The sequence below is a fragment of the Pieris brassicae genome, chromosome 8 (assembly GCF_905147105.1).
Source record: "Pieris brassicae chromosome 8, ilPieBrab1.1, whole genome shotgun sequence".
Lineage (NCBI taxonomy): Eukaryota > Metazoa > Arthropoda > Insecta > Lepidoptera > Pieridae > Pieris > Pieris brassicae.
In genome coordinates this window covers 13,175,495-13,188,865 of record NC_059672.1, presented here as the reverse complement: position 1 = coordinate 13,188,865, position 13,371 = coordinate 13,175,495, and the positions used below count along the sequence as shown (strand labels likewise).

Genomic DNA, 13,371 nt, shown 5'->3' with positions numbered 1-13,371 from the left:
GTAAAATACTAAAGGGGAATTCCCCTTTGTTGCGTTGTTTAATATAGATAGACAGACTACAAAAAGTTTATTATATATAGCTCTATGAATTTAAAATAACTATGTCGCTATCACAGATAGTGCATATTGAAATCTGTGGGATGGAACATTGAATGTCACAAGGGCAAAGGTATCTCGCAGTGATGTCAACTTGAGGGTTTTCCTCCCTTAATTTAGGGGCACTTCAGGGGCCCTTTTTAGAAGATACCTTATCAAGATTTTTTCTAAAAACGGACTATTTCATTCAATTTATGTTAAGCATCAAACCCAACCAACTAAGCAAATAATATAAACTCCAAGCGTGACTATAGCTGAAATATCAAAAAGCTAACAATATTACTAAAAGTTCGAAATAACAACTATTTTATCCTACTTTACTGTATATATAATGCATATTTGAAATTACCGAAGTGACAAAGACTTTAGATGTTTTAATCGATATTTAGAGGGCATTAACATTTTGTATGAGTTGGCATCACTGCACAGACTACTAAATGTCTATTTTATACATAGATATTTATAGATTTATGTTTACAGACTACACTGTCTACAGCACTAACGGAACTGAGTTTATGCTGCACACTCCCTGGGGGTGGGAGCTTTTTTCCCGCTCGGGGCGTATGCCCCCTTCTGATGGTGTATTAGATACTGGGCGGTGCTAAGTCGTGTCTATAACTCTTGGTGGAGGCTGTAGTGCGAGGAGACATTGGCTCGTACTCGCTGCGCACAGCAGATGTCTGGGGTGTCACTCCAGTGGTCCGGTGCTGTGGTACCCAGCAGACTCGCGAAGTGAGCTAGTGAAGCTGTCTAAAGCACTAACCATTGTTTGATTTACGATTTAATGAGATTATAGAGTAACAATCTGGATTAATTAGATCCAAAATTTAAGATTTACTCTCGTTTATTAAATCCGATATGTTTTTGAGAGCAGAGCTGCCTGATTGAAAAACTGGATATGTATCATATGTGTATTATTGATTGCCTTGTTTGGATTTAATATACACATGACTAGAATCCGCTACCAAATCGCGGCGAAAAATAAAATAAAATTTGCCAAGTCGGGTTTGTTGTTGAGTATGTGTTAGCAGTTAGAGCATGGGAGTGGTGCTGTCCAATTGTCTTAAATTTAGTAGTTACAGAAGTAGTTTGTGATTCCGAGGTCTTAGGAAGTGCCGCCGGAGTAATAATTGTCAAATAATAAGAGATAGTTTTGTTAAGTAGTAAAAGAAACCGGAGCCGTTCCGACCTCATTATATAATTTTCGAGCGCAACTCGCAGCCACAAGTAAAATTATGCTTTTTTGTTTTTAAATTTAAGCAAGTATATTAATAACCCACATGTTGAGAATTGAGAATGGTGAATAAACAGTTTATTTTTACTCAAACATACAATTAAGTATGTCGTATTTTAGTGTGTATTGTAGTACTAAGTATACTTTTTAAATTTCAGATATTTCGGAAAAATCCGTATCTAGAATTACTAAAGAAGGATAAAATTCGGCAAACACTTCGAGTGAAACTGTGACTCCTGGGAACAAACTGCTCTAGGTGACTTATCAACACTTTAATATATTAAACATTATTGTACTTTTAAATTAAAAAAGTAAAACATGTCAAGTTTAGTTTCCGTTTCTTAACGTCATTTTAACGGGTTAATTACAAAAATAATCTCCCACAATACTAAACTTAAAATTCTCATAAAATTTTTACTAGATGTTCTATTAAACCAAGATTAATAAAATGTCCAAATAGATGAGACAAAAATCAAAAGGAAACAAAACTCAACGTTGACATTAAATCAAACATAAAGTTACGAAACATCAATCTTTTTATTGCCTGTTATAGACAAGAAGATTTATCCAAAATATGAAAATGTGAAATATCAAATTATTTATTATATCGAACCACGAGCTCATTCGAATCAAGTTCGACTGTCAGTGTCATCGTTGGACATCTCGGTTCACTCTTCATAATGCGTCGATTATAGTATGATCCCATCTCTAAAGGCAATTTTTTTGAAATTTGAAAATAAATGTCAAGAAAAAGGGAACTGAACAAATATGCTTTAATAATATATAGTAATTCTTATATACTTATATAAACGAAAACAATTTTTTTTCGCATCATGTCGTTGAGAAGGAGCTTTATTAGATTTGCTAACATTCAAACAACACGACACTTTAAAATAAGGTCCTTAAGTACTCGTACAGCTCCAAATGAACAAAGTACTGAAAGAAAACAAACACATTTTGGTTTCGACACTATTGACGAAGAGGAAAAGACTAAAAAAGGTGAGCTACAAGAATTTCTCTTTGAATATTAATTTAATATGAATTTATCTCACATCTTATTGAAGCAGATGAGGTTAGTATTGGATTCATATGCGTATTTGCCCTTTTTAAGATATGAATGTTAATATAGAAAGTCAAGAATGGTCAGTACATTAAAAGGATAATAGTTATATATAAATAATAGATTCAATAAGGATTCCATTTCTTTAGTTGATTTTTCATAATTTCAGTGCATGAGGTATTTGAAACAGTAGCTGATAAATATGATGTAATGAATGATGTTATGTCTCTGGGTATTCACCGAGTATGGAAGGACATTTTTATGCAGAAATTGGCTCCTAGACCTGGTACAAAGTTGCTTGATATGGCTGGTGGAACAGGTAAATAAATCCTATATTATATTTATTTATTTTATATGAGGTAAGTTAGTAATCAATTAACTGTTGCATTGAGTTGCAAATCAGTAAAATTATTCTTATAAAAAAAGATTAAATGTAATTCTGGTAACAAAATTTGATTTATAGTTTAGTTTGTACATATGCCTATATATTTAAATGTAAAAACACATTTAAGAATTAATTTGTAAAAAAACATGCAGTAGATATAAAAAGAATACAATGTTTATATAAAAAAATATAAGATTTCTGAAAACTGTGTTGGTTATTAAATTTTTAAAATTTCAGGCGATATAACATTCCGGTATATCAACTACCTGAGAAATATTCGTCAAATATCCACAGAAAAACCTAGTCATGTCACAGTAAGTGACATCAACCAGTCTATGCTAGATGTTGGGAAAATAAGAGCAGAAAGGTATATTATTTATCTTTGACTGAAATATATTATTTTATAAAAATAATACAAGAAAAGCAACTTTAGTACTTTTAGGATTCAACTACAAAAAAAAATTGTTTTAAATAATTCACTATTTGAAATATATGCATGCCACTTGACTTTATAAAAACCTATAACTTACAGTCAAAACTGCTTATTCAGATAACTATCTTGTGTTTTTCTGGAATATCTGACCCAACTGTTCTAGACAAGGTTACACAGGAGATCCTTTGGTGTCTCTAGACTGGCTGTGTGCTGACGCAGAGAAATTGCCAATACCAGATGAGAGTTATAATGCCTACACCATTGCTTTTGGAATAAGAAACTGTACACATGTGGATAAGGTATTTTGTTTATATTAATTATTTTATCTTAATGCTAAGTATTATAATATGTGGGTAACACTGAAAATGTTTAGAACTGGCCAGTTACAAACATTGGTAATAAAAACTTTGTTGAATTTCAATTTTAGAACTACATATTTGGTAACCTAATGTAGTATATTGCATTCATTTGTCATTTGTTTTTGTGGAAATGAACCTAACGCGAGATAATTTTCGGTCAATGATTTATTATGACTTTCGTTGTGGGCTTACACAACAACAAAACTATGATAGGATTTCTTAATAAAGCCCCTACTCGTGCAATTATTTACAATTGGTTTAACGTGGACGTAGCAATCTCAATGATGGTCCGCGTGAGGGACGTCCTTTAACAGCGACTATTGAAGATAACATCAGTGCTGTGTGACGCATGATGACATTTAGGCTTCAGGTAGCTTTGTACTTAGTAGATGGATTCCCTTAATTTAACTGACGACCAGAAACACCTTCGCATGGACTGGTGTCACCAAATGCTAGATAAGACATTGTCACAGGTGATGAAAGTTGTAAAGACAATCAGCTCAATGGGCTCAGCTTTCGAGGATCGCCCAACTAAGGTTAAAAAAGGAATAAGTCAAAGAAAAAAGATGATTGCCTCATTCTTTGGTCGGAAAGGTAATTTTGCGACAGTTATACTAAAAGATGGAAGGACAGTTACGGCAGATAATGAGTCATCCGCTATACAGTCCTGTCCTGGCGCCCTTCGACTTTCATTTATTCCTAAAAACGTGTAGAGAGGAAGGGTGATTACTTCGAAAAACAATAAAAGTATGATTGATTTTCTAAACATTTTTAGTGTTACCTAGGTATAATTGGTTAAGATGATCAGTTCTAGGTTTTCTGATTTCACAATAAAGTCAAATGTAATATTCTAGGTTTTAGAAGAGGCATTCCGTGTGCTGCAGCCTGGTGGACGTTTTATGTGTTTGGAGTTCAGTCATTTGTCAAACACACAACTACAATGGTAATAATACACCATGTTATATTTCAAGACTAACTTGTACCTAAAAATTATTCATACAATATACAAAATTACTGGACAGAGAGTCTAGCAAAATAATATCAGTTGTAACAATAGTTTGTTGTAGTGTTACAGTAAAGCCAAAGGTTTATCAAGAAGTGTGTTGCATACTTACACCAAGCTTAAGATAATTAAGGGACTTAAGTAATGGTACTTCATTTAGCCATCATTTACATTCACACTAATTGTTACTGTATTTATATATATTTTAGGATTTATGACCAGTACTCCTTCCAAGTGATACCTGTGCTGGGGCAACTAGTAGCAGGACAATGGAAGCCTTACCAGTATCTTGTCGAAAGCATTAGACAGTTTCCAGATCAGGTACTTATTTAAAACTGCCAGTAGTCTAGTATGATTATTTTAATAATTAATTTTCTATAACAGCAGTATAGTTTAGCTCAAAATCTCAGTCCACATAGCCAGCTTGATAAAATTTTAATCCTGATCATATTAGAATTTAATGAGAAACAACTATACTTTTGTAAAAGCTAGTTTGGCATAATAGTTATTCAACTACCTAGTAAATGTTGGAGGCATCTTATTCTCTTGGATTCAAACTAAAACTAAATTGCCACATCTTTATGAATAAGATTTTTTTTCTAATAATTGCAGGATAGATTCAAAGCAATGATCGAAGACGCAGGCTTCAGGCAGGTTTCTTACGAAAATTTAACATTTGGTGTGTGTTCCATACATTCTGGGTTTAAGTTGTAAACACTTAAAATTGTTAAGGATATAATAAATTTAACCTTTGTTTATGTAAAAAGTGATAGTTCTGAAAAAATATAGTATTGACAGTTAAATGTTATTTTTAACTTCCTTGTTTGTTGGGTTACTGTTGTTTTAGCTGATAAATTTTAGAACACATGAGTAAGCTTTCTTATGTGCCTAAGTTACTTTAGCCTACAGGTGTAGATTTATTTGCAAATAAAAACAGTTTGATCTTATCTGAAAGATAATATAAACTTGATTTCTTTAATTCACTAGTTATATTTAACTGGTCGCGTCTATGCATATTATGGTCCGGTTGGCTCGTGTATGTGTGGTCTTGAGTTGTGGAGTCGGTCTTTTTCTCGTCCATTATTTGAGAGTTACAATTTTTTTGTTGGAAGGTAGAATGAAGAAAATAAAACAATACATATTTTTGAATATTTATTAAAATCCATCAAACTAAAGTTGTTGGAATGCAGACGTATCTATTATAATATACAATACACACTCGTCGTCAAATCTATTTAAAAAACTACCGAAATTAATTTACTGCGTATTTTATTAGGTTGACATCGACCAATCACAAGCGCGATGTTAGTAAAATCCACTCCGATTGGTCGGTGTAATTTCGGGAGTAGAATTAGGCCCGTTACCAGCTTTACGGAGGTTATACACTAATTATTATGACCGCAAATTTTAAAATGTACCGTTTACATTGTCAAATTTCAAACTAAACCGCAATATTCCTATCTTGTCGAGTACCCTATCTGCACCCCTAGGGCCCATTAAGCTGCCGTGAGTCGTCTGCTCGGAGAGAGGTTAAGCTCAAGCATGCTCGTATGACACGTTAGCTCTAGACTATTGACGTATGTAATGAGCGAAGCGGGTCTCCGCGTCACATCGAAAAGCAAAAAACAATCGGAGCGTGCACTCAACAAAGTTATTTTGCAATAAATTCAAAATCATACCAAAGATCCGTGATCCGTGCTGAACGAAATGAATAAATCCTTTAAAATCCGTAAATCCAGTAAGATCCCGATATCCTGATCCGCTAAGATCCCAAAATCCAGATCCACGAGATCCCGAAATCCTTGGAGCGGTGAGTGCGCGCGTCCTATCCTTTCGTTTGAATCCTATCGTATCCTAGAGATCCCTCACATCTCAGGACCACCAAACGCCACAACGAGCCCAATCCGATCAGATCCGATCCACAGTGGATGAAACAAAAAAACAACTGTTTATTATCTTATTACCAACTTCTTACACGATTGCTACACGTTTGCGCCGACAGCGAATTATATAGAAAGTTGTCAACGTGTAACAAATATATAATCAAACATTACATTTTCCTATTTGTGTACACTTTGGCAATGTTCCTTTACGTTAATGGTAGCTAATCGCTGTCGCTGCACAAATACAATTTTATAACTAAAAGTCTGTAGTTGCAGAGTAACTGGCCTGTGTCGTTAATTAAATAGTTCTAAAACCCTATTCATGTTGTTTACGTTAATAACTTATCATTAAAATATAAATCGTCGATCGACAAACTCAATTTATAGTACACACATTGCAATAAAATTTTGTCTACATAGTTTAGTAGTACGTCACAGCCCAGTAGAGCAGAAATCTAACACATTTGAATGAGTGAAGTTTGAGGGGTGTATGTAGTGTATATAAAGCGATTAGAAGTCGCCGCAGTAGCCGCCGCCCGCCGCGCGCCAGCTGTCGATAAACATAACCTTCAATACATACACTACTTGTTAACTCATGATTTTCTCTCTACTCTATTAAAGATTACTAATGAAAATTATTCTCAAAACCAATAGGAACTACTTTCTCTAAAATATTCGAGACTTAGCACTAAGTGTGACTCACGTATGTCAAACATTATTGGATTTAAACATATGGAAGACATAGTTCGCGCTAAATCTCGTTTCTGAATCTTGCCTTAAGAGTTTTGACCGTAAACAGATTTTATTTTTCTCTTATTTACAAACAAAGTAAAACAACATAGCATAATCAAACATTCTTAGAGAAAATTGTACCTTTTAAAATTAGAAACAAGATTATTCGTTTTAGAAAAGCATATTTAAAACTTTTATTTAAGCTGTTAATTTGTACTTCTGACAATACCCAGATACTAATGCAAATTATAAGTTTCTTAACTTACTTGTGATTCCTTTGGAAGCTTCTAATTATAGTCAGTAATACTTGTATTTATATCCATCTCGAGGAGATGCAACATGATGAAACAACAGCTTTAGATGTGGACATTTAAAAAGTTCTTTACATGAATAAAAATTCAAGTGAAACTTCTGCTTAAATACTTGGATTTGCTAAAAGCTTTAAATTCTTCTTACAATAATTATTTTATACGGACCGGCGTTCAGTAGGCGTGGTCCCGTGAGCGGCTGCGGTCCCGTGAGTACGAGCGACGAACGGGCGAGTACGTCGGTGAGCCGCGACCACGTCGAGGAGAGTATGACCTGGACCTAAAACATATGATTCCAGTTTAACAATTGAATAGACAATTGGCTTCTCAATTCAAATTTGTGTAGACCCCTGGCATAAATTACGCTATTTTGCATTAGCAATTTTACTTTTCTGTTGTGCTTGGGTAGTATGATACATAAAAGTTCATAAAGTAAATTACTCTCTACTAGAAGTTGCCCTATATTCATTTTTTGCTTTTTTTTACTTTATACAATCAAACTTACATAAAATACTTGCTTTTAAAAACATATTTAACTGTATAATATAATCTCACATCAAAATATATTTTGTCAGTAATATCCTTATGATGACCATTGTAATCTTAGTAACCTTTAATAAAAAAAAATACAGCAAAACTGACCTGTCTCTATCTCCACTGTAACGATCATTGTTCCCATAGTCTTCCTTCACTCGGATGTATGATACTTCACCCTGTAATCAAAATTTAAATGCATTTTATTAAGTAAAATTCTAATAAAATGTTGTATATGCAAGGGGTATGTCATACCTCGTGACTGCGGAAACGTGAGTCGTCAAGCTTCTTGACAGCATATTTCATATCTTCATGACGAAGGAACTCCACCACACCAGAACCATCTTTGAAAGTGTCAGCAAAACACACATCGCCTGCCTCACGCATGTGGTCTTTTAGATCCTGAAGAAATGTAGTTACTCTAAGAAAAATATTTCTCTTTTTGACAATTAAAATAGAATTTAATAAAATCTCTACTGCTATACTAGAATACTTTCATCATAAGGTTCATAGCGTTTAGGAGGCCTTTAAAATATTCTGCTAACTGGTTTTTGTTTCACGTGACTAAATCAAGGTTGTCAGCATACCCCAGTAATTTAATTGGACTTAACACTATAGTTAAGCATTTCTAATGCATTTCTCCAATGATAAGTTGAACAGTAGGCATGCAAGGGTATTACCCTGTCCAGGGCCATTATAGATGGAAAATGCGGAGGAGAAAAGGCATAATAACCTTTTTTTATCAGCTATATAAGTTTTGGGGAAATATCCTACCATTGTCTTGGATGTACAATGCAATTGTAAGCTAATTTAAAATCTACTGAAAAACAATATTATCTCATCTACATATATAGAATATTTAGGTAAAATATCAAATAGACATAGCTAACAGAGTCAATAACAAGCCATAGTGACTTAAATTAAAAATACATCACAATGTACCCCTACACATAACTATTACATACCTGCCATGAACCTGATGGTGGTAGTCCAGTAACCATGACCCTGTACTCTGACCTCCTAGCAGGTGGGCCTCGTGCAGCAGGTCTGCCCCCAAATCTGTCACCACCACCACGGCCACCCCTGCCACCACCACCTCCACCACCACGTGGAAACTCCACTCTCAGCCTGTATCCATCATAGTCATAGCCATCTCTAGCTCTAACAGCATCATCTGCATCTCTGAATTAAAAATAAAATTCAAGATGTTATTAATAAATAAAATAATTTGACCTAAGAAGAATATTTCTTACTTTAAGTATTTTCATATTGCATAAGTAGTGGTAAATATAATTATTATTATACACATTTAAAGAGTGATAATGCTTTAGCCAGCAATTGTTATCAGTTTTAAATAAACTGATAAGAGACATTTAAGTGACGGTTAAAACTAAAATATTAACACAGCCCGAGCTGAGCTGTAAAGGCCTTTAAGGCCAACTACGAGATTGCATTACAAAAAAATATATATTATCATTTAAAATCCAGGATAATAGAGACAACAGACATAATAGAGTAGCTTTATATGATCAAATATGTGTTATTCAATAATGGTAAATGATTAAAAGAAAACATTTTCTCTGACAATAATAGTAGGTAAAATCATTTGTATTCATACTTTAATGAGTCTTTCCTTGAAACAATTTAAATTAATAATTAATTAGAGTAAAAAAAGATAACAATGGGTTGTTTATTAACCGTTGTATTGTATGCTATGTGGAAATCAAATTAAGAAAGAACAGAAATATGTATTTTTCATACGACAAGAATCGCGCCTTTAATTAAATTAACCTAAATACATAAATACACATGCCGACGGTCGAATACCGACAAATAACCGCCATTGAAAATTTAATCACGAATGTCTAAAAATGTTTTTTTACCTCGGATCTTCGAATTCCACAAAAGCGAATGGAGGGCCTTTTCTGTTTTTCAAATCAACGAATGTAACTTTGCCAAACTTATAAAATAGATCTTGAATGTCCTTTGTCCTTATATCAGGGGGTAGGTTTCCTACGTATATTCTGCACTCATTCCGGTTTGCACTACTGCCTCCTGACATAACTGTAATAAATATACAGAACTTCTAAATTTAACTTTGACGAAATATACAACTGTTTTCTTAAATTTTTATAAAATCTGGCTGTGCGTTGGTTTAATTTTCACTACGCCGTGTTTGACGAAACAAAATGGCGGTCCACCGGGCACCACTAGCACTACGCTAAGTTTGTCGTTATCGAGCACCGCTATGCGAAATAGCTTAGCGGAAATTGAAACTGCTGTGACAATGACAAATTGCTAATGGATAACCTAACTGACATAACAGATTCCCATTGCCAGTACAATTTTTGCGTTTACTCCAAATTGTTAAAAAATTGTAAAAATTCCTTCAGTATTTCATTTAACCAGGAATTTTCACACTATTAGTAGGAGGCAACCTCTACCACTTACGAGATTGGATAATTGTACTATTATATTGTAGAAATACATATGATAAGATCAAGATTGTAACTTTATTTGTATAAGTAAAAACTTACTCATTACTTCGGTTACTTAGTTGATAAAATTAGGTGAAAACTTATGTAACAAAAAAATGTTAAGTTTAAGCTGGAACCTATCATCATTAAAATCATCTTGAAAAATGTTCATATTCTAAAATAAATTGTGGAAAGTAAATGTTACTTTATTTTCTGGCCATAACAAAATATGCATTAATTTTGTTTTAATCCAAAGATTACTTTGATGACTTATTAAAAAATTGTAAATTAAAACCGTATTTATATTTGGAACAATTTTTGAATTTCGAACGCCCTCTATAACAATCTTGCGTAATCTTCGGTGAAAGAAGCCTTTGAAAGAATCCTCTAGAAAGTAGCATTGAATCTCCAGTCTCCGGTATCAAAATCGTTTCGTGAAAAATTATTCATATTTCAATTTTCAACGTAAAAGTGAGTATAATTTAATTTATTTTTAAATGCTCATATATTTGTCAGAGTTTTAAGAAAAATGGTATGTTTTATTCAGTGTTTTCCGAGTTAAAACACATTTAAAATTACGGGGCCGTAAAACGTTAATATTTCTCCAAGGTTCGCTCTGTAAATAGTTTTATCGATTTAATTAAATAGTTTCTATGACAAAGGCCTTGTTCTCCCATGGATTTCTGAAAATTTGTCGCATTTCCACGTAATCGAAAATTTCGGTTAATATCTATTTGATGACGGGGTTTACCGCCAGTGCTTTAGTGCGGATTACTACGAAAAAGTGTTCTGATATAGGAAGCAGGTATTTGTTGGATTTTTTTAAAACAAATGCAGCATTAAGTGTCGCATTGGATCCTACATTGACCTTTTGATGATAGTTATTTTTAGATCCATATATCGAACATAAACAATCAATCTTTTGTACGCATGTGAAAATACAATTTAGGAAAATTAACTATGTAAAAGAGTGCAATCTTTATAAAAGGAAGTAATATTTTCTATAGGGGGTGTCTGTGTAAGAATTTCCGTGGTAAAATCTAAAATATTAAGTGATCCTTATTAGTTATTAGCAATGTGTTTTTAGGTACTGATTCCATAACACTATCCTGAACTGGATAAAAAAATAACATTGCATTATTGCTACCAATGCAAGAAATCTATGAAATTGTATGTTATCCCAGCACTATTAATTAGTCTTCAGAAATGACTACTGACTGTATGCCAATATTGTAAACATCTAAAATGTCCCATTTTCAGTAAGGAAGTATACAAGATGTGTGACAGAAAGGCAGTGATCAAGAATGCTGATATGGGTGAAGAGATGCAGCAGGATGCTGTTGACTGTGCAACACAAGCACTTGAAAAGTTTAATATTGAAAAGGTAAATTATCCTTGTCTTGTCTTGCCAATATAAATTGGTGACTATATTTTACATATATATGCACATAAAACTCTGTAATAGAACACCTTGGTCGCCATCATTATTTTGGTTATTGCTAGTATGCAAAAAAGCTTTAGTGGAAAAATAATTACATACAATTTAGTTTTTGTATTTTTAATATTTCAAAACAACTTGCCTGCTTTGAGACTATTAAATTACTAGATTGATATGTAAAATTGTAGGAAGGTGTCCTTATCACAGACCTGTTATGGTTGTGGTTAGCCATAATAACATTCCCAAAAATATGTTTTAATAATTTGTTAAATAATTTAGAATAATGTAATGAAATAATTTTTAAAAATTGAAGGTTAAACTTTGTAAATGATTCCACAATTCTGAAACTGTTGTTAAAGAATTCAGTTCTACTCTCTCTTATTAAAATATGGTTAACTATTTACTACAAGGTTTAATATGTATGTTGTATGAAGCTCTTAATGATGATTATACCTTTCAGGACATTGCTGCATTTATCAAGAAAGAGTTTGACAAGAAATACAACCCCACATGGCATTGCATTGTCGGACGTAACTTCGGTTCTTACGTGACGCATGAGACTCGTCATTTCATTTACTTCTACCTTGGCCAAGTAGCGATACTGCTTTTCAAGAGCGGTTAATTCCTTTCTTCCCTACCTCCCTTTCCCCCCTTATCCTATGTCCTTAGCCTAACTCCCAGCTCCCATAATCCTATAAACCTTGTTCGCCCACTGGGCCAGTGTACATTCCCGCAGCAGCAGGCCCCCAGCCCCAGTGGGTTGTCCAAGGCTGACATGGAATGGTCGGTTGAATGCTTGTTGTATGAATGACTCTCACGGCCCGCATGTATAGAATAAGAAGTTACTTGTGTACACATTCACGTCTAGTGTATTTATTAATAAAATTTTAGTTAATTCCTAGACTATACCTAGCATAGTAAATTCATATGTTAGTACTTATCTAAATTTATTGTATTTTAATTTGTTAATATGTTTCACTGGAGATATTTTCAATACTTCTATTATTATTAAACTTTCTTACAAACCAATGCCTGATTTTATTTTTAATATGTACTTTTATTTTCCTATGTATCAACTATTAGGGTACATAATTCGAAAATTTGTAAAAGCTTCTCCTTAATATGTACAGCTTAAAAAGTATGTGAACAGCTTCAAAAATAAAGTTAATTCAATAATTTATAAGTGAATTTTAAGGTCTTTTATTCAGTATCAAATTTTACCATATTGCCATAATTTCGTATCTATATGGAGCTCTATACATGATTCTCTTTAAGTGCTTTATAGTGGCATAATATTAACGTTTCAATTTGTCTTCCTTATCCAAAATAAAAATTCCAAATTTAAAATCGTTTCCGTGTTTTAAGAAAGTTATATTTAGCAAACGAAACATTCTCTGTTGTAATGTTATGATTTTGACTAATATAATTA

At 33.1% G+C, this 13,371-nt stretch overlaps 3 protein-coding genes across 4 annotated transcripts; 2 read left to right on the top strand and 1 right to left on the bottom strand.

The window, feature by feature from the left end:
- Positions 1 to 2,003: 2,003 nt before the first annotated feature.
- Positions 2,004 to 6,181, top strand: LOC123712896 (2-methoxy-6-polyprenyl-1,4-benzoquinol methylase, mitochondrial). Its single transcript, XM_045666257.1, has 7 exons — positions 2,004 to 2,329; positions 2,560 to 2,709; positions 3,013 to 3,142; positions 3,372 to 3,507; positions 4,422 to 4,510; positions 4,780 to 4,891; positions 5,183 to 6,181. The coding sequence occupies exons 1-7, from the start codon at positions 2,164 to 2,166 to the stop codon at positions 5,282 to 5,284; spliced, it is 885 nt and encodes a 294-aa protein (XP_045522213.1). The 5' UTR covers positions 2,004 to 2,163; the 3' UTR covers positions 5,285 to 6,181.
- On the bottom strand, positions 5,710 to 10,301 carry LOC123712897 (serine/arginine-rich splicing factor 1A). 2 transcript variants are annotated; one of them, XM_045666258.1, is made up of 6 exons: positions 9,911 to 10,300; positions 8,993 to 9,209; positions 8,283 to 8,429; positions 8,136 to 8,206; positions 7,662 to 7,773; positions 5,710 to 7,003 (listed from the first exon to the last, which is right to left on the bottom strand). In XM_045666258.1, exons 1-5 carry the CDS (start codon positions 10,087 to 10,089, stop codon positions 7,668 to 7,670), a joined length of 720 nt encoding a protein of 239 aa, XP_045522214.1. In that variant the 5' UTR covers positions 10,090 to 10,300; the 3' UTR covers positions 5,710 to 7,003; positions 7,662 to 7,667. The 2 variants fall into 2 exon arrangements, with proteins under 2 accessions (XP_045522214.1, XP_045522215.1); XM_045666259.1 differs by having other exon boundaries at positions 5,710 to 7,773; positions 9,911 to 10,301.
- Positions 10,302 to 10,817: 516 nt separating this feature from the next.
- Positions 10,818 to 12,971, top strand: LOC123712785 (dynein light chain 2, cytoplasmic). The gene is made up of 3 exons (XM_045666048.1): positions 10,818 to 10,975; positions 11,765 to 11,888; positions 12,403 to 12,971. Exons 2-3 carry the CDS (start codon positions 11,781 to 11,783, stop codon positions 12,562 to 12,564), a joined length of 270 nt encoding a protein of 89 aa, XP_045522004.1. The 5' UTR covers positions 10,818 to 10,975; positions 11,765 to 11,780; the 3' UTR covers positions 12,565 to 12,971.
- The last annotated feature ends 400 nt before the right edge of the window (positions 12,972 to 13,371 follow it).

Bases quoted from the DNA above. Each gene is read 5' to 3' on its own strand.
- LOC123712896 (XM_045666257.1), top strand. From the start codon at position 2,164: ATGTCGTTGAGAAGGAGCTTTATTAGATTTGCTAACATTCAAACAACA. The intron at 2,710-3,012 runs GTAAATAAATCC...TTAAAATTTCAG, and splicing joins TGATATGGCTGGTGGAACAG to GCGATATAACATTCCGGTAT. The intron at 3,143-3,371 runs GTATATTATTTA...CAACTGTTCTAG, and splicing joins GGGAAAATAAGAGCAGAAAG to ACAAGGTTACACAGGAGATC.
- LOC123712897 (XM_045666259.1), bottom strand. From the start codon at position 10,089: ATGTCAGGAGGCAGTAGTGCAAACCGGAATGAGTGCAGAATATACGTA. The intron at 9,210-9,910 runs GTAAAAAAACAT...TTTTTAATTCAG, and splicing joins GTGGAATTCGAAGATCCGAG to AGATGCAGATGATGCTGTTA. The intron at 7,774-8,135 runs GTCAGTTTTGCT...CATATGTTTTAG, and splicing joins TACAGTGGAGATAGAGACAG to GTCCAGGTCATACTCTCCTC.
- LOC123712785 (XM_045666048.1), top strand. From the start codon at position 11,781: ATGTGTGACAGAAAGGCAGTGATCAAGAATGCTGATATGGGTGAAGAG. The intron at 11,889-12,402 runs GTAAATTATCCT...TATACCTTTCAG, and splicing joins AAAAGTTTAATATTGAAAAG to GACATTGCTGCATTTATCAA.